This window comes from Corvus cornix, chromosome 1 (assembly GCF_000738735.6).
Source record: "Corvus cornix cornix isolate S_Up_H32 chromosome 1, ASM73873v5, whole genome shotgun sequence".
In the NCBI taxonomy this organism is placed as follows: domain Eukaryota; kingdom Metazoa; phylum Chordata; class Aves; order Passeriformes; family Corvidae; genus Corvus; species Corvus cornix.
Window position 1 is genome coordinate 45,971,146 of NC_046332.1, and position 26,151 is coordinate 45,997,296.

General features: G+C 40.6%; 1 protein-coding gene across 1 annotated transcript in view; it reads right to left on the reverse strand.

Moving 5' to 3' along the window:
- The window catches only part of SACS (sacsin molecular chaperone), a 58,088-nt gene extending 32,562 nt beyond the window's left edge, over positions 1–25,526 (reverse strand). The window contains 6 exon segments of the mRNA XM_019286419.3: positions 2,377–2,527; positions 8,991–9,562; positions 10,796–10,967; positions 12,209–12,293; positions 22,274–22,394; positions 25,288–25,526. Of these exon segments, the coding sequence (XP_019141964.3) occupies positions 2,377–2,527; positions 8,991–9,013 (174 nt within the window). The 5' untranslated portion in view covers positions 9,014–9,562; positions 10,796–10,967; positions 12,209–12,293; positions 22,274–22,394; positions 25,288–25,526.
- Positions 25,527–26,151: the final 625 nt, after the last annotated feature.

Genomic DNA, 26,151 nt, shown 5'->3' on the forward strand with positions numbered 1-26,151 from the left:
GTGTAGAGACAGAAGTGTCAGAGAAACACCCCTGAAGAATCTGACAGCCTCATCCCCCATTACCTCTACATGCAGACCGGTTGAAGGGACCACTGAAAGTCACCTAATCCAACCCCCAGTGGACTCACCAGGAACATCACTGAGAAACTGAGGCAAACTAAGCAACACATTCCTTAGCAGCCATTGGGAAAACTATTCAGTAATCACAGCACATAATGGTTTTGCTGCACTTCTCATTTCATATGATGCGTGTCTCATTCATATACTAAGTGTTGTTACAAAACTCATATGTTATCCTGCATGCAACAACAACAAATGCCAAATTAGAGGGCCACTGCACTAATTAGGATCTATATTAAAATATTATTATGTGAAATTATATGATTATATTAGTCTCAGTTTACAGCAAATGTTGGGACTACTTCCTCACTTCGATGGGTAAAAACAAATCACTAGAAAGCAGTTGGTGTTAACACAGACATAGATGTTTACAATCTAACTACATTCAATAAGCAAAAGACAGCCCTAGTCCAGAGTATGTCATCATTATTTAACAACAACAGTAATAATAAAAACTTACATTCTTTTTTATTTACACCAGTTTTAAATAGTGATTAAAGCAACAGTGGGTTTATCATAAAAATGCAGAAATATTGTACTTGAGTTGAACTTTCTCAAGACATAAAATTGGGTATAGCTACTCTGAAATGACTAAAATAAAAAGCAATCCATGGAATGCTCTAAACCATCACCAAGCATTAAAGGGATTGAGTAACTGAATATTCTAAGGTACAATTTTTGTACCAAAACACCACTAGAAACTTGGACATTGAATAGATCCAGATCAATAATTTAACACTGTAAGGACCTATGAGAAAAAAGGCACTGGATTTTACTTAACATCTGTAAATTGCACATAACAGTTCTAAAAAAAGGGGGGGAAAAAGATTTATGGATTAATATTCTACTACTCCGAAAATTAAAAAATAATTTGGTCCCAATAAACAGGAGTTCAAAAGTTTCTAAAGTATTTTCAAATTTTCTACAGTACAGAATAAATGTTCCCATATAAATTCCAGTTTATTATAAAAAATAACCCAAACAAACAGAATAGCAATTGCAGCCTGCTTACTGACTGTTCCCTGAAAAAGATAAGTTTTCTGTGCTAGTCAGATCTTTGCTTCCAGGCAAATTTTAGAAAGTGATACAGAGTTCGTCCTCCAAAACAGGAAGGCCTGGAGAGAACAAAACCAAGCACACACAAAACCAGACAAGAAAACAAAAGATAAACTACACAGGGAGTTTGCTTCAAACCTGAGCCCTCAAAGACTACTTGTGTTCCCCAGGTTCTTAAAAGTTTCCTTAAAACCAACACCTATATCTTTCCTTGTATCATAGAATGGTTTGGGTTGGAATGGGACATTTGAAGATCATGTAGTCAAACCCCCCCTCCCACCAATGCCATGAACAGGAACTAGATCAGGTCTCTCAAAACTCCATCCAACCTGATCATCAACACTTCCAGTCATGGGGTATCCACTATTTCTCTGGGAAATTTTCAGTGTCTTATCACCCTAATGCTAAAAAGTTTCTTTGTGCCCAATCTAAACTTACCCTCTTTCGGTTTAAAGCCATTGTCCCTTGTCCTATCACTTCAGGCCTTGATAGAAAGTCTCTTTCCATCTTTCTTATAAGCCCCCATCATATACAGAAAGACCACAACAAGGTTTCCCTAGAGCCCTCTCTTCTCTACGCATTTGCAAGTCCCGTTGCCCTATTTAACACTAGTTTCCAACCTCCTCTCTCTCCTCTTCTTGCCTCTACTCATCCCATCCCATCCCACCAGGTCTCCAGGTTCCCATTTCCCAAGAGCACAGCCGGAAGCACACCAAGCAGTATTGAAAGACTGACACCAGGTTGATGCCTTCAACAGAACAAGGTCATTCATTCATTCATTCGACTCTCTCCTGTGCCCAGACCTCAATTTTTAGCTTGTCACTTTCATCTCACTGTGATGTCAGCTCTGGTCTTGAAACTGACCAGAGTGGCAGGAGGGCAGAACAAGCACATCAGCACTCTCGGGTGAATTTCTGCTCTACCCCAAAGAAATTAGGATAAAACACAGGGAGAACATCAGGGAAAGGGGGGGAGGGGAAAAGACACAAAAACTCAGGTAATAAAAGCTGGCACCATCAAGAGCGGTATGAGGGTCGTCCAAGCACGGTCGACTTCCGTGCTTCCCACGAGAGGAACACCTACGGACACACCGCGCTGCCCACGCGTGACACAAGAGCAGCCGGGCGGGGACTTCCCGCAGCCCGGCGCTGTGAGAGCCGCCCCGCCCGCGGAGCTGCCGCCGCCCCGCCCGCCCCTCACCTCTCTGCCGCGGTGCCACAGGCGCTGCTCGGCGGGGGGCAGCCCGGCCTCCGCGTCGATCCGCCTCTTCACGTCCCGCACGGCCGCGGACGGCGGCAGCTCGAAGGTCCTGCAGCCCAGGCAGTCATGGAGGACGGTCACCCGGGCCAGCCTGCGGCAACACGAGATACCAGATGAGAGAAGGCTCGCAGCGCCGCCGCCCGCTCGCTTCCCCCTCGGGCACCACGGAGGCCCGAGACGGGCGTCGGAGCCCGCGGGGTGCAGGGATGTGCGGGCGGGCAGGCGCTCTCCGAGAGGAAGCGGCGGAGCTGATCCCACAGCCTTCCCTCCCCGCCCGGCCCGGCCCGGCCCGCACTCACATCCCGCCGCGGCACACAAAGGACCGCTGCTCGCCCCGCCGCCGGCGCTCCCCGCACGGGGAAGGGGTGGGGCTGCGCCGCCCGGAGATCGGCGCCGCCGAGGAGGCGGGAGGAGGAGGCGGGGGCGGGTGGAAGTGCCGCCCTTAGAGCGGCGGCCGTGGCTGCGGCGGTGCGAGGGGGCCCCCGGGTGGGTCCTCAGCCTCGGCGCACGGAGGCGTGTCCCGGCTCCCCGCGGCCCGTGCGCCCAGGGCCCTCGGGCGAGAGAGCCCGGTCGCCTGGGGCGAGGGAGAGGCTGCAGTCGCGTGTACGGCGTGAGCCGTGACTGAGGATGAGATGCAGAGATGGTACCGCAGGCACATCCCTCCTTCGGCAGGGAAGCATGCTGGTGTTTCACGTAATTCACAGCATTCAGGCACCACCGTATGGATCACACAGAGTTACGGCTGATAAACTTCATTGTTTCTCAAGGATGCAAAACACAGAAGGAAACATACTTTTTCTGCTCTCTGTCGGAGAGCCTGTGATAGGTCATACACCCTGCCTTACCTCACAAGCGTGTACGTTAAGTTCTCACACCATTCAAGACTTAAGGAAAGTGCTCTTGCTCCTGAAAACTGAGCCTTAGTCTGCCTGTAATCCCAATAAATTGAGAGGGCAGTTTGAGAAACTTATGGAGAGGGCCAGCAGAAAGGCTACTGTTCGTCGTGTACAAAGTTCTGCACCCAGGGCCATGGGCTGTGCATCAGTGACGGGCTGAACAGCAGCCCTGCTCCAAAGGAGCTGGGGAATACCAAGCTTTCCAGATCACGGAAAGTGAGTGTCTGCTCAGTGCTGTTGAGGCTGGATCTAGGATACTGCGACCAGAACATAGTGGTGTTTTGGGCTTCCTTTGTTCCCAGGCAGAGGGTTACTGGCATGGTCAGGGGCCCAAAGCACGCGACCTACAAGGAGTATGTGGGGGGCTGTTTAGTCTGATGACGAGGAGACCATAGGGTGCAGTATGGTAACATCCTGCATGTACCTGAAGGGCAGTTTCAAAGGCCGTGGACCTGAGCTCTTCTTAGTACTGCAAGACTAACAAGGAGCAGTGGCAACAAACTGTAGCTTGGGAGGTTCACATGAGACAGCAGGAAAAATCCTGTCACTAGGAGGCGAGTTGTCTAGAGGTACTCTTCATTGGGGTGTTTCAAGGCTTAGCCATGACTGACCTGAACCAATACTGATCCTCCTGCTTTGAGCAAAAATATGGACTACAGACCTCCGTCCAACAGTTCCACTTCATTCCAACACTTCCATCACTTTCGATCCCTGGCTAAACTAAAAACATTTATGACTTTTACTCAGTGACAGGGAGTTAAAACTGATACTTGACAATCAAAGGCAACAGAGTTTCTGTGGAAGGGCAAAAAGACACAATGAACCTTTGCAGAAGTGTATCGAGCTAAGAAAAAAAAAAAAGCTCACTAAAATTGATACAAGGCTAAAAAAACCACAAAGGTCAGGTGGGTCACGACCCAATACAGTATCTAGAGTTTTGCCAGTGCTACAACTGATTTCATTCATCAGCAATATTTGTATATGGACTTCTACAGGATTATAAGAAAATGTTGAAAATATTGTGGGTCTGATCATGCTTTCACCAGAAATAACACAAAAACTATTTTAACATAAACAAGATGTCTCTCTTCACTTTTGTTTAGGACTCTGTTCATTTCTCTATCATTTCATCTTTTTAACTTTCCTTTTTGATACATCCTCTTCAGAGTTTGTCATCATAGAATTTTTCCTACTATGTCCAAAAGAATGAGAAGGCTGCTTTCTAATCTCTTAATGTTTATCTTTTTATGTCTTAATACCTGCAGAAGGGTACGTCATGAGGGACACAAATGTGGATGACTGGGCAAAATGGAATGAGTTGAAACCCAATGCAGTTCCATCCATATTAGCTACTAAAATAGTCTCCAGACCAGTTGTGAAGCACCAAGCCACATGGGCAAAATCTAATTCTTCTTCTCTGCCTGGGATCACAGGAGTGATTTAGCCTTTTATGAAGCATGCACAATTGTTTGCATGGGATCCTGGAGAGGAACAAAGCTATCTCAGGAAACAGCCACCTCTCCATGTGAAACTTTTCAAATAGTGGGACACATTCAGGGCCATGGACTGTCCTGCTGTCAGTGCCAGGCTGAAGTCCCCCAAACTATGCCACATCACATGACAAAACAATACTCACAAATTATATCCTGTGATGATTTAACATTGGTATTGAGGACAAAAAAACTTTGTGTACCACAGATTCTGTCTAGTATGTGACCTCTTTAGTAGAAGGGAAGAATTGGGAAGAACTGGTAATACAGAACTGGAACCTTTCAAGGTTCTGGACAGAGGAGTTGGACTCTTGAGCTCTTGGAAATTAGCCATGTCTGTTCTCCTCAGAAATCTGACCCCCTTATTTTTTCCTGATATCTAAATAAAAATATCCTAGAAATTGATGATACAGAAATAACACTGACTGAAAAAAAAAAATTACATGTTCCAACTTTCAGATTTTTGCAACAACAACAACAAAAATAAATTTTAAAATCTTGCTTATCCATTTGAAAACAGAACTTGGAAGCTCGGTAATCCTAGCAAAGTTCAAGGTATAATGTACAAATTTGTTATGAAGAACTACTAAAAATGATTTTACATCACAATGTTAAAAGAAATTCGTTTGACCATACCAGCTAGGAATTTTTTAACTACCCATAGTGGTTAAAAAAAACCCCTAACTTTTGTATATAGAAGGGTTGGGTTTCATTTGAAATTTTTTTTGATATTATATCTACAATTTCCTATGCTAACAATTTTATAACCACTTTTCCAAGCAGAACAGCATTTAGATTTAAAAGCACGTATGGAAAATTCTCCTGTGGCTATAAATAAATTCTGTTTAGTTCAGAATGAAGTCATATAACCCATATAAGAAGGGACATGCAAAAGAAAAAAAATTGTTAAAATTTTAGCAGTCTCTGTAACATTAAATTATTTTTATAAAACAAAATGAAAGCTGGTTTCATAGTACAAGTTCCATGAAGACAGAAAATTCTGCATTGCAGAATCACCTCTTATTTCCAATTATTTAAAATAAGACTGCAGTAGCAGAAAAAGATGGATGCAAGTCCCTTCCATCCTGTCAGTGTGATTAGAAAGATGGAATGGAGTCCACAAAAGGGGTGTATGGTGCGATAAGAAACAGACGTGGCTCGGTCACTCCTGCCAGAGGAAAACCGCTGCAGTACAGTGGCTTCCAGCGCAGCAAGTAACCTTCTGCAGTGCTGGCAGGCAAGCAGCAGTGACTCAACAACTTCATCTGGGTTTGAGACAGTGCACACCAAACTTAAAGCAAAACCTTCTATGACACGGCAAGCACTTACCTCCATTCTTAAATCAACTCCTTAACTGTTACCAGCAGATGTTTTAAACATTGCACCATATCTATTTCCCAGCAGTCAGAGAGCACAGATTGCATTGGTCTATAGTCACTGCCAGGAGCTTGCTTTCCCCCTGCTTACTAATGCCTTTTCAAGAAGTTTGGAAGTAAGCCTACCATTTGTTGATGACACATGTGCTAGTCATTGGCAAGCCACCCCTTATTGTACAGTTTCTGTTTCATTTGAATAGCTCCACTAACAGAAAACATCTAATTTTTTTCTAGCTAGAGTTCCATGTAGTACAAACAGCCAAAAAATCCCCAACCTCTGGCATGTGAAGTGTTTGATTCAAACAAAATATCTAGTTTTTCCCTCAGATCTATTACACAAATTGGGTGTTTTGATGAAACTATTTTATTTTAGGTTGGTGCAGAGAGTTTAAATAAATATTCCTACTTTGCACCCCTCATGTGAAACCACTATTATCAGTTTCTAAGCAAAATATCTGTATGATCATAGCTTAGTCAAACACTGAAGAACTGAAGAATTATCTTATTCCTTTTGCAAGCTGATTCGTTTCTAAATGTCAGGTATCAACAGAACAGGATACTTTTGAATACTACTAAAAATGAGTAAAACATATAAGGGCACAGAGACCAGGAACAGACATTTGTTTTCATCTAATGATTTTGATCTCTCAGTGATTTGCTTTAGTGTTCAAATGAGTTCCTAGATGGCACTAAGCAAATTGTAATGGAAAATACTTGAAAGACCTATAAAACTTGTTTCAGTTTATTCTTTGCAAATAAAGAGCAAAACAAGAAGGCACAAATAAATTATAAGATTTCAAAATCTCAAATGCTGAAGTTAAATTTCCTCTTTGGTCCACCTTTGAGAAAATACTACTTAAAGCTAAGTCCTTGAAGAGACAACTCAGCTATAGCACAGTAACCATCATTCCACAAATTTGAATTGCTAAGAATGACGGAGTTTTCAATTTCAGATGGTACAAATAACAAAACACCAGTACAAAATGTTTGGTATTTCAAATTATGCAAAAGATTAAACCAAATTATAAAAATAAACTCCCCAATTGCTCTTTAGGGATCGCAATAGGAGGGACTACAGTGTTGCAAGAACTGCTGTTGGCATACGTTTTTAATAAGCAATATGTTAAATTACTGGTGGTATTTTGTTTTGGCCTCGGTGCCAATAAAAGGGCCAGATTTAGAACATCCACTTTAACCTTGAAACATCGAAAGAGCGGAGCCTAAATTTGCAAATTAATTTCAGAGCCTAATGTAGGCTCCTAAACATCTTCATGAATCCAGGCCTAGGTTTTTTGCCTCCGTTTAGGACACAGAGTCATCAGGTTATCAAAGCAAGGCTTTTTCCATACTACCTTAAGGCATTTTCTTATTTTGATTTCAGAGCTAATGGAGCTACTATCATTCCACTGAGGAAAATCAACTCAATAACTAAAAGGACCCTCATTACACATGCATTAAACATTTTAAGAAGTATTTGCTGATCCCTGTTTTTTCTGAATACTGCATCTAACCGTGTTCTAAAATTTCATAACATTTTCTAGGCATCACTGAACAGAGTCCTTTGTATATAGAGAAAATTAGAATATAAAGTAGAAGGATACTACTACAAGACATGTAGTTTTCCTAAATTGTGAAAAGACACAACTTCAAGCACTTCTGCAAGTGTCTCTTCATCAGATAGTGGTTGATATCCAGCAATGTCCTTCCAGATAATCCTAGCTCTTTTCCACTTCTGTATCAGTTCTGTCTCACTCATAACACATTCAGTTCCATACAGAAATACAAGCTACAATTTATCCTTCACAAAACAGAAGGACAGGTGGCACAGAAGAAGAAACATGAGTCACATGTAAGGCCTAGTGAGAGGAAGGTTGGAAAAGGGGAAGAAAGCACACAGGTCATCCTCTTCTGGGTAAACAAAGAGAAGTGAAAAAAACCTCAGAGAAGCCCAAATGTATAAGATTTGGATTAGAAGGGCCTAGTTAACTAACCAAAAAGAAAGATTCAAACCCCCACATTTTCTATCCAACAGTGACCTGGCAAAGGAAGTATGTAACTTCCATGAATTTTCACAGAATTCCCCAGGGAGCCAGTGGAGCAGACCCTGAAAGAGTAATCTGCTGTTGCTATCAACAACTGTCTAACACAATGCAAAGCCCACCTTCCTGACACACAGGAAAAAGCAGAGGTTGTACATTAAGGAACTGCACATCAAGGGGGCTCCTGCAGATTGCAGGGCTGAGGGTGGAAGCTGTCCTCTTCCTGCAGGTCCATTGACAGCATGTAAGAACACTTCTAATTACAACTTAACGTTTTGTAACTTGCAAGAGATAAGTTGTAAAATTTGTTTAGACACTGTTCACACAAAGAACTTGCTTTGCGTTTTAGCTGTTGGCAGGATTATACATTCATCCCAGTAAAACAGCATGTTGAATTCAGAGTTAGACAAGCACAGGAAGGAAACTTTCACTTGTTTTCAAAAAATGCTATAGTGAATGGAGACTGTAAATTGAAAGTTAGACTATGAGCCCATTAATCACAGGAGTTTTTTCAAGCAGTTCTCATTAATTTCATGGTGACGATTCATAAGTAATTGCAGCAGAACCTGGCACCTAAGTATTATTTTGTAACTTAAGAAATTAATTTTACCTTTAAAAATAGTAATTTTTTACAAACACTAGGCAAGTTTCAGACTTCTTTAAATTACTGACCATGGGTGTTTGAGCAAGAACATGCCAGCCTAACAATAAATTCTTTCAGAAGATTTTTTTGGCTTTTTTTTTTTTTTTTACCTGTTCTTATCCTCCATCTCCATTGTCTCTTCTTCTTTGATATCTTCTTGATAGGAACATGAAGCAGATATTTGATTTATAAATTAGAAAGTTATTTTTTAATCCTTTTTGCTTATCATCTCTTCAGTGGACACCAGAAAGCCCAAGCATATGGAAGTCAACTCAGTATTCACTCCATCCCTTATCTTCCCAAGATGTCTCTGTTATCTCCCCAAGATGTCTCTGTGCCTCACCAATTGCTACTTCTCTGGTTTTCTTTTAAAGCCACTTGCTTAATTGTTCACAGGAGTTCATTTTCTTATAATCAAGAACAGATGTAACAGGACAGATTTCAGAAAGCAAGGAGGTCTTCTTCACTTTCTTTAACTGAATTCAGGCTATATTCTTGTGCAATTGATTTGTATTTATCTTCTAGAAAAGAAGTGGAATTCTGGAAACTGCTGTTTCTGCTTTGTCTTCCTTTTTTGTCTGGAAGCAGGCACAGTTGGAAGAGTATTAGTGAGGCCTAAAATCTAACAAGTCTTCTCCATCACACCTGCTAGAAGATACTTCTTGACATCAGCTCAGGAATTCTGGAAGAAGAGACACAAGGGAAAAGGGGAGGGCCATTAATACAAAACAGAGTTGAACCAAAGGGTATGAAAAAGCCATTTCCTTTGAGGGCATAGCTGCAGTTACCAGTATTGAGTGAGTCATGATACTAATTATAAACTGCCTTGTGCGTTACTTGTAGGCACACGGAGGGAGAGCTGACACAGAGCAGGGAGGTTTCCTGCTTCTCCTTCGGTTTAATACCATATGATCAGTATGGCAACAAGCACGCAGAGCTGTAAGTATGCTGACTGAATGGGTGTCATGGTTTAATGCCAGCTGGCAACTAAGCACCCAGCAGCTGCTCACTCACTCCCTCCCAGTGGGATGGGGAGCAGAACCAGGGAAAAAGGTAAAATCTGGGGGTTGGGATAAGAACAGCTTAATAATTGAAATTATTATTATGATTAATGTTAGTAAAAATGAAATAATGGAAATGCAAAAAAATACAACAAAAAGAGAGACGGAAATAAAACCCAAGAAAGAAAAGCGATGCACAAAACAATTGCTCACCACCCACTGACCAATGCCCAGCCCATCCCTGAGCAGGGATCCATCCCTCATGGCCAATACATCCCAGTTTATGTAGACAGCCTGACATTCTGTGGTCTGATGCATCCCTTCAGCCATTTGGGCTCAGCTGTCCTGGCTCTGTTCCCTCCTAGTTTCTTGTGCACCTCCTTGCTGTCAAAGCACAGAAAACTGAAAAGTCCTTGATTTAGAGCAAGCACTGCTGAGCAACAGGTACATCAGTGTGTTATCAACACCATTCTCACACTAAATTCAAAACCACAGTGCTATACCATCTACTAGGAAGAAAATTAACTCTATTTCAGCCAAAACCAGTACAATTGGCAACTATTGGAGGGTATCTATTCCTCTGCACTGTGTATTACAGTCTGGATATAAAATTATGCCATCCAGGAAAATAACAGGCTGGGCAGAACATTCATGGAGAAGGATTTTGCCCTTCTATTCAAATGGCTTGCAGCTAAGGGAAGAGATTAGCTAGCTTGCAATGACTTTCCACTGGGAGGATTCAAACTCTTCCCAGCTTATCCCCACTCCCAAGGTATATGGGTCAACATCTACCCTATGCTGCCTTTGGGAACTATTTCCACTGAATTTCTGTAGCACCAGAACAGTGTGTAAGTGAGGCAAAGCATGTGCTGTAAAGCTGCAGAAAACAATATACTACATTATTAAGTTATTACCCAAGGAAGATATGTTTAAGAGTACTGGAGTACTGACAGTGGTGTTCCATTATTGTTCTGCATCTGTGCAAATGTAAATCCTTCTCTGAGCCTCTGACAGTGTTGGCAAGTCTTCTCATAATGTGCAGTTGCGTATGTCCCTCTTCAAACAGCAATGCACAGTCATTCCTTCCTGAGCCAGAAAGGAAAACAACTGTGGCTAAATTGCAAAAGATGAATTAGATGCAAGCATGATACTGAAATACAAATGGTACAAAAAAAAGGGAAGTAGAATTTGTGGCTCGAATACTGTTGGTTTTAATACTTAAGAATTTTACCTACTCAGTAAATAAAGTGTCAAAATGTATGAATTCTGAATGCATGTTTGCTGTGACAAGCATCATGAAGAATTTAAGTTAGCATAATGTGTTATTAAGTGGCTTCAATATAAATTTTTCTTTCTGTAGATGCTGAGATGTATATCTACCTTATAATCCTAAGAAAAGTCCACACTTAAGTCACACTTAAATAATAAAGACCTAAGCAAAGGGCCTTGCAAATCCAGCCCCATTTACCCACATGTGAATGATTTCATAGAGGGCAAAACTATTGCAGTCCTGCTGCATAATGGGTTGCAGTTGGGAGGGGAGCACTAAGGAAAGGCATTTTAGCTGCAATGGAAATCCAGGCTCAAGAAGTCCAGGCACTACATGTAGATCCATGGTTGGAAGACAAGGGCAACTTATACCAGTTCCTCTAAAAAGTCATTAGAAAAATCACACGTGAAAAGCATTTCAAGTTATTTGAGCAGCTTCAATTGCCTTGAGGAACGATAAATGAAAAATATGTTATAACAGAAAGTAATAGAAAGCTAATTATGACTTTAAGAGACAGCCTCTCCATAATTAGTGAGTGACACATTTTCTCAGACTCCATTCTATTTCTAGGCTTGGTCTCTCAAAGATTGTCCTTTATTATGTCGCCCCTTGATATGTTACTTTTCTTGGTACTGACACACACTAGGAAAACAAAAATATCTTCTAGGATTTTTGACAATGACACCTTGTTCAGAAAATTGATAGCTCTAAAGTACCTAAAAACAGCCTAAAACTATTGATAGAATAAATAGTTTGCTTAGCAGAAAAGCACGTTACAGCACAGTGCAACGTGCCATCTCTACACCAGCAAATAATTCCAATAGTCCTCGAAGGGGTTTGGTCTTGCCAGCATAGATGTGACCAAAAGGTGTTTTCAGTTTGGTACCAGATCACATTACAGTCCTAGAAAGATTTCAACGCAGTCATGTCTATGCTGTCTCCCATGGTAAGAAAGAGAGCCAACTTGGCTGTCAGATAGCAGATACAGATTTATCCTGGCACACTTAACTTGCTGGCCTTACACTTCCCCAGTGCCTGAGCTGGTCATACAAGTTACCTTATACTTCTGTACGATACAGAGGTGCAGCATCCAAGAACATTCTCTATCTGAATTTATTACTATAGCCAAGCATAAATCTAGCCTGGGGAAAAAAGAAACAGTTACAACCAACGCCTATGCCAATTTTCTAGTGTGGGATTTATTGCTTTTTAGGAGAAAACACCTTTGCTGGAGGATTTTATGTGTCTTTAACTGAATTTTGGTGGAGAATGTTTGGTAGTCAAAGTGCAAAAACAATCTTCAGCTTTGTGGATGCCTGTGATTAGTTGTAGGTAGGAGCCACAGGTATAGCTACACAAATACGTAATTTTGCCTGCAAACCAGGTAGGTGATTATATATATATATATATATACACTGCTACAGAAATTTTTGTTTTAAAAACCATTAGTGGTTATCTGATTATCTATCTGTTCACTCCTCATCCTAATTAATATTAGGATCAGTCTAAATGTTATACATTGAGTTCCTTTCCTCAATGATACTATCTAAATCAAAATTGTTAATAGTCCATCCAGCAGCATGAGAAGAATACAAGAACCATCAGAATTACTGAACACGATCCAAAGTTTTGAGTAGGGAATCTGTGCACAAAGTACTTCAGTAGCTAATACTTAATTTATGTTTTATACAGTCTAAAAGCACAAATTGTTCCTGTCAACACACAACTTATACTAGCAGAGTTCAAAATGCATTTCTATCAAATTAAATTCAAGGCCATCACACAACTGCAGGTACCACACAAATGTAAAGAGTCGCTTCTCAGAGATACCTGTTCTGCCGAAATTTGAGACAGACCTGACAAAGTGAAATATAATAATGTGCCAGCGAGCTAGAAATGATGGAAATAAAGTAGATATGCCCTTAGAATGTTAATTGTCTAGACAGTTTTGGTGTAGCAAGTTCAACTGAAATGAGTAGTCCACACCATCATCAGATATAAATCAGTGCCATCAGCAAAATATATGGCTCTGCATTTATACTGTTATGCACTACAAGAGCTTTCATGCTTTATCACATAGAATTTTAAGATTTAAAATATACTGAAAGCATTCAAAAATGCCAATACTTTAAAAAAATTGTGCAACTGATAATATTAATGTTACAAATTCTGTATCATTAATGCTGTTTGTATTATAAGCAATAAAAATGCTGTACTCTTGTTGATTTTTATAAAGAGAAGAGAGTGATTGCAGCTGTACAAAAGTGATTGTTTTTCTAGAATGTGATGATTTTGATGCATTTGCACAGTAGGCATTGTTGCTTTTTGATGAAACACCACAAATGTAAGTACAAGGATAAAAATACTTAACAGATGAAAGTCAGGACAAATGCTGTAGTCAGTTTTTGAAGCAAGTATTGCCTGTGTAATACTTGGACCTTTCCAAGGCCACACCAGCACCAGGAAGAGCAGCAGTTACTCCCTTTAGGATGGACATGAGCTGGCAAAGTGAGCTTGCAGCCCAGAAAGCCAGAGGTGTCCTGGGCTGCATCCAAAGCAGCGTGGACAGCAGGGCCAGGGAGGGGATTCTGCCCCTCTGCTCTGCTCTGGTGAGACCCCACCTGCAGTGCTGCATCCAGCTCTGGGGTCCCAGCACAGGGAGGACATGGAGCTGTTGGAGCGAGTCCAGAGGAGGGGCACCAGGATGGTTAGAGGGATGGAGCACCTCTCCTACAAGGAAAGTTTGTGAGAAGTGGGATTGTTCAGCCTGGAAAAGGGAAGGCTTCATGGTGACCTAATTGTGGCCTTCCAGTACCTGAAGGAAGCGTACAAGAAAGATGGAGAGGGACTTTTTACAAGAGCATGTAGTAACAGGACAAGAAGAAATGTATTCAAACTGAAAGAGAGTAGCTTTAGATAAGATATTCTGGAGAAATTTCTTTACTGTGAGGATGGCGAGGCCCAGAAACAGGCTGCCCAGGGAAGCTGCGGATGCTCTATCTCTGGATGTCTTCAAGGCCAGGCTGGATGGGGCTCTGAGCAACCTGGTCTAGTGGAAGGTGTCCCTGCCCATGGCAGGGGGTTGGAACTGGATGATCTTTAATGTCCCTTCCAACCCAAACCATTCTGTCATTCTATGACCTACAGCAAGGTCCTGTAGTTCCCTCAAGCTGAGTGAACACCCTGTCCTGCTCTTTGCCTCACAGCAAGGCAGTCATCTGACAGTCACTGAAATTTATTAATTGTGAAAACTTCTCTATTATTAAAAGAGAGAAGACAGCCTCCAGCAGCCGTCAGTGAAGGCATAAAGGTAAGTAGTAGTTCTGGTGTGGATGCATTTGTAGCACATACTGGAAAATATTTCAGAGTTACCTGAGCAAATAGAACAGCCACTAGCTCCAAAACCAGAAGCAGCCAAGCACTAACAATCCAGCACCGCAACGAACAGAACTGACAGCCCTATTGTTCTCAAGATTAATCCAGTATCTCTTCACAGCTCAATGCTGCAGGGATACATCAGCTGACCATTATCTTAAGCCATGGAGTTGAGGAAATTTGTCTCAGACATAAAAGAATAAGTTAACTGAAACCAAAAACAGGTCTTGTACCCACTTGATCTGTTTCTTTCTTGAAGGAGCAAAAGCAACACAATTCTTAAAACATAAATGTGCCCAACACAAGACCTGCCATATTTCACTTATGGAAAATGTGACTCAAAAAGTACAATTACACGCAACAATAGGAAAAGTCTAAAAATTACTTGCAATAATATGACTAAGTTTGATTCTATGGTATTCAAATGACCTTACAGTAACCATCTGGGACCATGTGGCTGAATTATGCATAAAGAGTCCTTTCATCAAATTCTGATGAAGTAAACTCATATCAAATGACAATGTCTCAAAGCAATTTTTTAGCAATGCATAGCAGCTGGAGGAAAAGGCTTTAAAAAAATCCCACGAAATTGAAAGAAAGGGCCATGTGGTTAAAACCTCACCGCTGTTCTCCAGAAATGTGGACATTTTAAGACCTTTTCTCTGAGACTGAAAGCAGTGGTTGCCATAAAAAAGGACAAGCAGAAGGAGAACCATTTGTGCTTAGTGTTGGTTCTGAATCATTTAATGGGTTTTCCAATGAAATGGGAAACTGACACTGTCTATGAACCATAATACAGAAGCCTAAAGGGCACTGCAATCACAAAGTTATAAACAATGGGCTATTAAGCTGAGGAAAAAATAGCAGGAATATGAGTTATGGCTTGACTGCACAATATGATGCCTTTAGAGATACACAGATTAATGATAAGCTCTTCTTGCCCTAAAGCAAGGTACACTAAGTCTGAGCTGAACACTAATTTCTAGTGTCTGAAACAGTCTGGACCATCCACTGTAGCAACACACTGTTCTGTGCAGACTTGCCAATGCAAGAGTTTATGAATTATCTTACAGTGGGGTGTCAGTCTCATGAATCCCTGATGAGAAACCAGAGGAAGGACAAGATAGGAACTAAGTCCTCATACAGAAAATACTAAAATCTCAGAATAATTACACAGTTTTTGTTGAACTCAGTCCCTGTATGTGATACAGGGCTGGAAGGAAAAGTAGTTGGTCAAGTGCTCTGAAAATACAATTCCACAGGAAGGAAAGGAACTGAGTACTTTTACAGATTTCTTTCTCTCTCTATGTTTTTTTAATTAGATTTTGTTTGGATTTAGCTACAAAAATATCTCCTTCAAGTCTTTTCTTCAAGAATAACCTGGAAAACTCACATCAATTTTTGGTTTGCAGCATTACTAGTGGCTGAAATACCAGCAAAACCAAACACCCTTCTTGGTTACGTAAGGGCGCTGTACTGTGCTGTCCACAGAAAACCATTGTAACAGATATGTGAAGTCTCAGAGTGCACCTAAAGTACACTTTGCAGATAAGCACTTCAATTGAAACAGTAACTAAACTTACTCTGAAGATGAACTTAGAAAGAATATTTATTTACTATAAGGTCAGTTATGCCCTAAATGCATACCTGGTATTTGGATACCTAATCCTGGTATCCAAATTCCTTATGTATTGCCTCCTCCACTGTAAGCTAACAGGCAGTTCAGGCTTAGGTATACTGAACTATACTAAATAAGAATATTTAATCTACTTGGTTTAGCTGTGCACAAATAACTCTTTGTTTACATTCAAATGTTTGGAGCAGAAAAAAATACACTGAGGAAATTTTCTTACTTATTAAGTAAATCAAACTCCAAATAATTACAATGAGTAATACATATATATGGAAAGTTATCCTTTCACACATTGTATCTAAAATAATTTTTGTTTTTACCCTCAAGTGAAGGGTTTAGCTATGTCCAAATCTTGCTACTGATCTTACCTCAACATTTCAATTAAGAGCAGATGGGCTCAGATCTTTAAAAAAATTATCTTCAATGAGTAAAATGAGTTGATGTTTGATTTAGACATTACCATTCCCTGAACGCTATTAATATGATAGGCAGCCTCACTACTCTCTCTGGCCGAGCATTTTCCCCTTTGGTCACCTTGCAGCACAGAGGGCCAGGAAGGAAGGATGCTAACCTGATGATAAGAGTAGCTGTGTTCTTGGTTGGACTTTCTGTCTTCTAAGGACAGTTCGGGGTCTTTCAAAATTGTTATTATTATCATCATCATCACCATTATTGCAATGAAGATTGGAAAGAATTGCTTATCACAGTAATTTCAAGTGTGGAAATACTTTTTTTTGCTCTCACTAAATGAGTATTTATTATCATATGGAGGTTGCCCCTTTTGTTTAGTCATGTGAATTCAGGAAAGATTGATAGCCACAAACACTAACCTGTATCAGATGTACATAAATCTGATTGATTGATTATATGGATGTATTTTGCAGTATCTCATTCTTAAAAGTTGGAGTTAGATTGAAATTCTTAGACTACAACTCAGAAATCTGCATTTGACTGACAAAAGCGTGACTAGGGAATTTCAAGTCTACAGTTACAGAATATTCCAAATACTTTCATGGAGGGGAAGATATTAACTACTCTCAAAGGAGCATTTATGAAGCCAAACCTTCTCTAATACTTATCCTGGCCTCAATTACTCTTGTGAAGAACTTTTCTTCACATTGAGTTACTGGAAAGCTTATGATGAGGTAATCTTGATGACATCATGAGCCTGCCAAGTCATTCTGTCCTTCGGGAGGTATGAGATATGCAGACAGCCCTAGGCTGAGGGATCTCCAGGTGAGACACGTGTGTATTGCTGGCATAAACACATCTGACAAAACTCAGCTCTGATTCATCTTGTCAGGAACAGCAGTTCCGGACTGCAGGCCGTGCACAGTGCACTTCTTCACCGAACAATGCATCTCCTACCCTGCCATAGCTTCCAAGTGATTTCTGGGCACAGTTTGAGATATGGCCTTTTACTTAGCCTCGTTCACAACCTATTACAGAGCAAGGTAACAAAGGCAAGTAGCATTCCCTTTTATTTTTATCATTCAACGTGGGAACCAAGATGATACGGCTAGCAGAAAAAAGTGCAGAAACTGAAATTCCCTAACTGAAGTAGGAATTAAAGTTAATTCACTCTAATTGGAAGAAATTAGATTATCCCTGAAATTGCAGTTTTTGCAGAAAATATTTTTAATGAATCAGAGATAAGCACTACATAGTGGGAAAAAGTGTTCTGGGCAACTACAGATCCGTTGTGCATCATCAGTAGTGCACTCATACATCTCAGATTTGCTAAATGTAAGAGTATAAACCAAAAATTAATGGATACCTTGAGAAAAAATTGCCTTAGTGTGCTCTCCTAAAACAGAAACTCACTGTTGTTCAGTCAGCTGGCAGAGAATTTCAATGTTGATGTTGGTGATTTTGTTCTGTTTGCTTGCACCCGAGCATACCACAAGACTGCTCAAATAAAGGTAGAAGAGCAAAACAGATCAATTTTGCCTTGCACCGAGACATACCACAGGACTTTCTGATTTAGGCCAGGGAGCAAAATATTTAGTAAAAACTGTTTGTTTGATATAGTAGGACTGTAATATAAAATCTAGAATAAAGGAACCCAATCTGCAACTATTAGAAGGAATCACATAATTCGGAATCTACAGATACATCACGGCCACCTGAACAAATAGACCAGACCTGTGAAGAGAGGAGACAAGAGAAAGTATGACTTTGGACCAGGCTGATCCTGACCTATGGAAAAGTGTAGCAATACCCCCTCTTTTGCCCAGCTGGTGATGCTGTTTGATGCATCCTGGGATGGGGTTTGCCCTCCTGGCTGCCAGGGCTCACTGCTGACTCCCACTGAGGTGCTGCCCACGAGCACCCCCAGATCCCTCTCTGCAGGGCTGGTCTCCAGCCACTCCTCTCAGGGTTTGTACTTGTGCCTGGCATGACTTCATCCTGGGTGCAGAAAACTGGCATATCAGATACACACCAGCTCATCGCGCTCAAGATCAGAACCAGGCTAGATCTGGGCTACGCATCCAGTGGGCACCCCTTCTCCCAGGTCTCTGTGCCCCCTAGGACATCCCAGTGATCTTGAGAGGTTTGTGGGAGCTTTGAAGAAACAAGGTTCATTTTAGGCCAAAAGACCTGAAATAATGGTTACATTGCATAAAAATGGTACTTCTATAGCACAAAGTTGCTGGCACAGACTTAACCCTGTCTCCATGACTGGTGTTAAGGAGAGAGGCAGGTCCATAAGTAAGGAGTGGGGAATATTTTGCAGGCTATCTTCTTTCTCCAGAGCAATTCCACAGGGTAACCAGCCAAATTTCCCTGCAAAGGACAGGGAGCTGTGTCAGAAACAGACACAAGAGTGAGACGAGCTCTGATGAGTGCTGTTCATATACCTGACAAAGGGTATTCAGACCAACAGATAAATACTTCTGAAGTGTTTGTTGCATGGCTATTTTTTCTTCTTCAGTTACTGATGTTAATTTAAAAGTTCTTTTTCTCTTTATTTCCTTTTTTAAGGAATTTAATTTAATAAAATAAATAAATAATAAATAAAATAAATTTAATAAATAATAAATAAAATTAATTTAATTTAATAAAAAAATTAGAAAGAGATTTTTATGATCACTGCGTACTTGTACAAGTACGGATAGAATTTGACAGACATGACCAGAAGTGGTTTTTTCTCTATGTCATTTGTCAGCCAAAAATCATGACAAATGGTATGGCATTTTCTGTCTATTACTAGTATGCTTCTAAGCAGGGAATCCATCTGTATTAATTTCTACTTTGTAAGTGGGGGGAGCTTGTCTCTAAACTGGGACACACTATGCTGAAAATTTTTGACTAGGAATGCCAAATGTTGCAGAAGCAAGGAGATTAACACAGATCTGGCTTGATACAGCATACCAAGACAGTATGGAGGAAATCTTTTAAAAGCTGAGACTACAAGTCATTTGCAGATGCTACAAAGTGTGAAAAGCACTGAAATATCACCTGTTTATGTAGCAGGTGCCATTCATGACAACTGTTGCTGAAAAATATCCTTAAACTCTGCCAAGATTTGCTGTGCCCATGACTGGACACCTCTTCCTTCTCTTCTATTGCTTCACAACATACCCAATTCTACACATTACTTTCTAGAAGAACATTTCAATGTCCTTTCTTCCCCCCCCAATAAAAATGCCAAAAACGTGGCCTAACACTGAAAAAAAATGACCAAGGGTCTGAACATGGACTTCTCAACACAAGAAATAGCCATAACATCATTCACAAACAGCTATATTAAGCATCAGGTGCTGCATAAATAAATAAAGCTGCATTCGTGAGTGTCTGCAGAGTGTTTTGAACTACTTGATTAAACTTCACCTTATTAGTGAAAATTATAATTAATGAGGAGCTTATAACAACAAGTTCTCTCTGCGAGCACTACAATAAGAAGAAAGAAATGAGAAGCACACTTTAGATTGCAGTTACCTTGCTAATAATTAATAAATAAAGCCATGCTGAAAGGGTATGTGGAAGATTTTTATATTATAGAGTTTAGGTTGACCAAAAAACCCACGCACTTTGTTCTATTATTTCTTGGGGTTTTTTAAGACTTCATTGTTACTTGAATTTTACATTATGAGAGACATGCCAAAGATCAAGATAAAAGGTCAAGCAGGGGGCCCTGGGATAAATACACTTAAGGAAGTCTAAGCAATTTTGTTGCTCCATTATGTTCCATAAATTAAGCTGGTGGCTTTTCCATCCAGCTATAACATTAGTCCATTAGCTGAAGAGGAGTCAGAGTCCTTCTCATTTATTATTTATAAGACAGGGCATGCATGACTTGTCTGACATCATCCTTGTCACAGCTAATGAGAAACTGCAATAAATCCGTCTTTGTGGATCTCTCACAGAAGATATGAAAAATCTTAGATCTAATAATCCATTTTTCTGCAGTAGGGAAGGGCTTGCTAACCTACACAACTAAATAGATTATTGTATATGATTGTGTCCCACTACTGCTGTTTGAGGGATGTTCCTGCATCCATATGCATACGTTGTATAAACATCAAACAACCAGCATGAGTCAAAGAGAGGTTTTTACCATCAACAGGAATAACCAAAACAAACCAGAAAGCAACTTAAGCAATTTAAGTTCTTCAGCTCTTAAATCTACTTTATTATGGTGGAAAGACAGTGCTAGGCTGAGATCCTGAATGGCACAGAGTGGGGTAACACAAGCCAGTGCCAAGATCCAGGGAAGTATTTCCAATGCCAGTCCAATATGAACATGAAAGTAGTGAGCTGAAAAATATTGGCACCTGGAATGGGGCTTTACATCACTCTATAGTGCAAAAATCATCCTCCAGTGCACATCTTGCTCTCTCTCTTACCCATGGACTGCTCTAGACAGAGAGCCTGGCTCAGAACACGCAGGCAGGAGTTTGGCTGCACCTCTAAGCACAGAGAGCTAAGGACCTGAGCATTTTTTAGTTCCCTACCTCTTATTTAGCAGTACATCTGTGGCCTGGAGAGTGGTACTGCCAGAGGATTGGGACAGGCTGGGGACATTGCTATTATAAAAAAACCTCACAGGAGTTGATCAGAAGTGGTGAGTCATGTAGGAATTGTCCTGGTATGGAGACAAAGAACAATATGGAGGGAGAAATTTGAGAAGGAAGGGGAAGGTTTACAGAGGGCATTTTATGGGGAAAATGCAGGTAGCATAAGCAAGGATCGAGGGCACGGTCCTGCAATTCCCCTTCTCTCCCAAGAGGTCTCCAGACATCTGACATTAGCAATTTCTTTCATAGTGTGAATGATTTTATGGGACAGGATTTGGCGACAGCTGGTGCTTTCTTATAAAGCATATCAGACCACTCTGAAGCTACTATCACATTCCCCAGGATCTCAGCTTACACTGGTTAAAATCTGACAATAATGTTGCTGTTAATTCTGCAGAGCTCCACATTTCACCATATATAACTAACAAAGATGTAGGCAAATTAGCCTGTCCTAAAATGAAAAAAAGGTACAGGCTGTTCCTTTTGCTTCACTGAAGCTTTAACTAAAACTCTGTTGTGGTTTAATCCCAGACAGCAACAAAGTACCCTACAGATGCTTTACTCACCCATCTTACCCCAGTGGGATGAGGAGGAGAATCAGAAAAAAGGTGAAACCCATTAGTTGAGATGAAAATAGGTTAAAAACTGTAATTAAACAACAGTAACAATAATCATAAAATTTTTCATTGTTATTATAGGAATACAACAAAAAGAGAGACAGAAACAAAACCCAAGCGAACCAAGTGATGCACAACAGTTGCTGACCAATGCTCAGCCCATCCCTGAGCAGCAATCAGCCTCTCCCTCAAGCTCATATACTGGGCATGACATTCTATGGTACGGAATATCCCTTTGGCTAGTTTGGCACAGCTGTGCTTGCCATGCTGCCTCCCAGATTCCTGTGCACCTCCTTGTTGGCAGAGCATGGGAAACTGAAAAGTCCTTGATTTAGAGAAGGCACTACTTAGCAACAACTACAACATCAGTGTGTTATCAACATCATTCTCATACTAAATCCAAAACACAGCACTGTGCCAACTACCAGGAAGAAAATTAACTCTATCCTAGACAAAACAGCAATTTAAATACTAACATTGTTACTTCCTTCCTCATGGGAGACCAGAGTGCTGAAGCTCTGACCTTCTCTATTTTCCACCAGCTGTCGTATCCCAAATAAGTGGTGATTGGTATATGCAGCCAGCTGTATCAGTCTCCTGTAAGAAATAAAGAAACCAAACCTTACCACTGAGAGGAGCCTGAGGTACATTCATTCCCCCCTGTGAGGTTGCCAGAGGAGATCAAAACACCTGCCCCATCCTCTCATGAGTGTAATCATCACCTATCAGAAATAATACCTTATTTTGGTTTCACCTGGGTGGAGAAAGTTTCCACAGGTAATTTTAGGGAAGACAACTAAGCCTTATTTATTTCTAGTCTGACCTTCATGACTGCACTTTTTTTGCACATAAACACAGGTAGGTGTATTCACACAGGCAATGTGAAACCTTCCTTTCTCACATAAGTCTGGTTTACCTCCATCACAACCAACAACACACTTGCTAAAAATTCCAAACCATGGCCATCTTCTGCTGACCTGATCAAAAAGAAGATGAAAAATACTAATGAACTAGATCACCCCATTAAATACTTAGCTCAAGACTGCTAAAATGCAAATATATCCATTAAATACACACTTAGAAGAAAAATGTCGACCTACTGTACCGAATTAATGTGAGTTGTTATATTTCTTAGCTGAGGCAGAAATAACTGCCGAATAATTGTGTGTATAACAAAAAATATTGCTAAGTGAATTAACACTTATTTCAAAAAAAACTAAGCCTTCCAAAGGATCAAATATTTAAAAATCTGACATGCATGTTTTCAATTCTGTATGTTGCTCCAAGGTTTCATACAAACTGAGCAACTAGACACTGTTTAAAACCTTCAAGAAAATGCTCTTTTGCCTTATAAAAGCCTACACCTTTGTATATTTTAACATAAAAATGCATCTATTGTTTTAGAAACTCTGCTTTTGAGAACAGGGTCCAAGGAGCCCTCAAAATTGGGAAGTATAATGACCATGGGCTAGTTTTAGATATGTGATATATCAGTTTTTTCTGGAACTGCTGCTGTGTTTCCATTAACTTTACAGGGAGCATCAGGAAAATATGGTCCAAACTTGAGCACCTTAGGTCCTCTGTTTTATACTTTATAAATCTGTGCCTGTTACCTTGGAGGTCATGAAAAATCACATCTAAGAAACAGGAAAACAAGAAAGAAAGAAGGACAGAGAAACAAAAGGTTTTTGAGTTGGCCCCAAAAATGCCGAATTCATCCATGTAATTCTGCCGAAAACAATGGAAGTACACAGGAACTGAACTTTTCCCTCTGTGTTTACACAACAGTAAGCAGCTTGTAAAACTATTTTATCCAATAGTCCTTCACATTTTTAGTAGGTGAACAGAAATTTGCTGTGTGAGACTGAGGGGTTTTTTTATTATTTCTGTATTCTTGCAAACGATTACTTTCTTAATCTTTGGAAATCCTGTTTCCAACCAGGGATTCTGCTTGGTGTTGAGAGGGTGACAATCCTGACACAGAAGAGGAAGGGACAAGAATGAACACTGACACTACCAAGCTTCAGCATTCACAATCACTGGTAGAGCACTCCCCAGGTAACAATAATTTGCTTTAAGCTCATTAAGGGATAAATTTGGCTTCTTATAACTCAGTTTCTAGTAGCAAGCAATAAAAAGTTGTTTTGCAAATAGACAGCTGATGGAGCTCTAATACCTCTGGGAATACAAGGCAAGGGCAACTTCAAAAGCAAACTTCCCTGTGGGTTCCTCAGTGTGAGGGAGGCTCTGCCTTACATCCCCACCAAGGTGATCAATGAGATGGGGCAGAAGTGTATTACCTGCAGCGCTCAGTATCAGGAGCTGCAGTTCTGCCAGGTCCCAAAAGAGATGCACAAAAGAAGGCTCCTCCTTGCAACAGCTACTCACCCTCCTTAACAGGCCCACACAGGCTGCTCATCACAATTACCCTGCTGTCACCTCCCCTGACACCGGAGTGAGATCTCCCGGAGGTTTCTGCAGGAGCTGCGTAAGTACCAAGGTGCAGCTGCAGAGGACATCAAATAGATTATATTCTCTGGCTTAGAGCAAATCACCATGGCTTTATGCAGAAGAAAGCAAAATTAAAGTAACAAGCAAATACTCACTACTTTGGTTTATTCACTCTGCTGAGATGCGTAGTTTTGGCTACAACAAAAAATTTTTTCTGATTACCAAAAAAAAATTTCTGAGAAATTCAGTGCAGTAAGCTTGCCCTAGCTCTTTTTTTTTTCACTTGTTTTTAAAGCTGTACTAGATCATTAGGGCATATGCAGAATAAAAAGCAGCAAATCATTTGCCAAAGAGAAAGACACTGGATTTCTGTAAGAACAAATATTTTAAAATATATACATCTACTTCAGCTACCAAAGACCAAAGATAGGAAAGTGTACATTCCTTTGAGTAATAAATCATACTTGGCACTCCCTTTGGGAGAGCTATGTTAAGAACTAGTCTCCCAATAGTAACACACGAAGCTATTGGAATTTCATAAGCTTTCTACAACTGCATACAAGAGAAAAAAATTAAAATAAAGCAGTTGGCATGAAGTAAGTTTGTTTAACAAATAATTTTAAGATTTTTTTTTTTTAATTAAGTCAGCCATTGGAGTGTGAAAAAATGTATTGTGTATCCCTGCGTTTGAAGGCAGAGCTGAAATTCAGCGAGAGGCCTTTGCACAGGGAGGGTGGTGCTGCAGCAATCTGATAGCACATCTATAGAGCAGAGCCCAGATAAGCCATCGGGAAAGGAGAATAAGCTCATGTGAGAAGTCCTTCTCTTCACCCACCCTACCCACACACTGCAGCCTGTGAGTCACTCAAAAATCCTGTCGAGACACAGACAACACAGCTATTTGCTTAAATACACTATGAAACATGTCGCAGTTAATGCTTTCTCCACCCTTAAGTGCTAAAAGCATCAGGATACCCATGAAACATCTCCCACAAACAACTGCAGTGACCACGGGATCTGCTCCTGAGCTCGTACTTACATTACAGCATCGGCCGGAACAAAGCTCCGCATTTAACTACTTCTTCGTAAACTGCTTCCACATGCATGTCTGCTCATTGTGCTATTCCTTCCATTGATTGCTTGTGTTTGACAGCATCTGGACTGCAAAATGATCCTTTGCCCCCTCTTTTGCAAAATCAGCAGGCTGCGGAGAGATGCGTGACCACTGGTGCAGCCGATGTATCCAAACAGCCCAATGCAGCAGAGGCTTTAGCTCCCCCTTCCCAGCCTGGTTTTTTTTTTTTCTTTCTTTGTCTGTGTGGGGTTTTTTTTAAAGAGATATGGTCCTGACTAACCTCCGGTTTCGGGAGCACAATACAAGCTCCAGGCGCGGGGCAGTCAAACAGATGTGGAATGATACCAAGACAGAAGGCAAAAATAGCACAATTTTAAGAGATGTTGCTCAAGGCATAACATGTATTTGAACTGTTGCCTGTAACAGATCCAATTTTCTGATTGATTCTGTTTAATTTAATTGTTTCTTGACATTTTGCTGCATTATTTCTTCACTTTTTGCATTTTTTTCTGCTTACACAATAGAACTAATAGGTTTTCTGCTTATTTTTTTCACTCTTCAACTCTCCTGTGTCAAAGAATGTTCACATTTTAAATGTTCACAATTTGAAGAACTCCTCTGTTAAAACTTTTGTCTGTATAGCAGTTTTAGCAAATATCTTTACTGTTTTGCCTCTGTTTTGCCCATGACATGTTATGCTCACATTCTTTAGGACTTCCTTAAATTAATTTTGTCAGTCCTGATTACATTAAAATGCAGAAGTCTGCGGGCTGCCAGTGGCATCCTGAGTTTGGTTTCTCTTTTCCAAGCTGGCACAGGTAGCTGTTA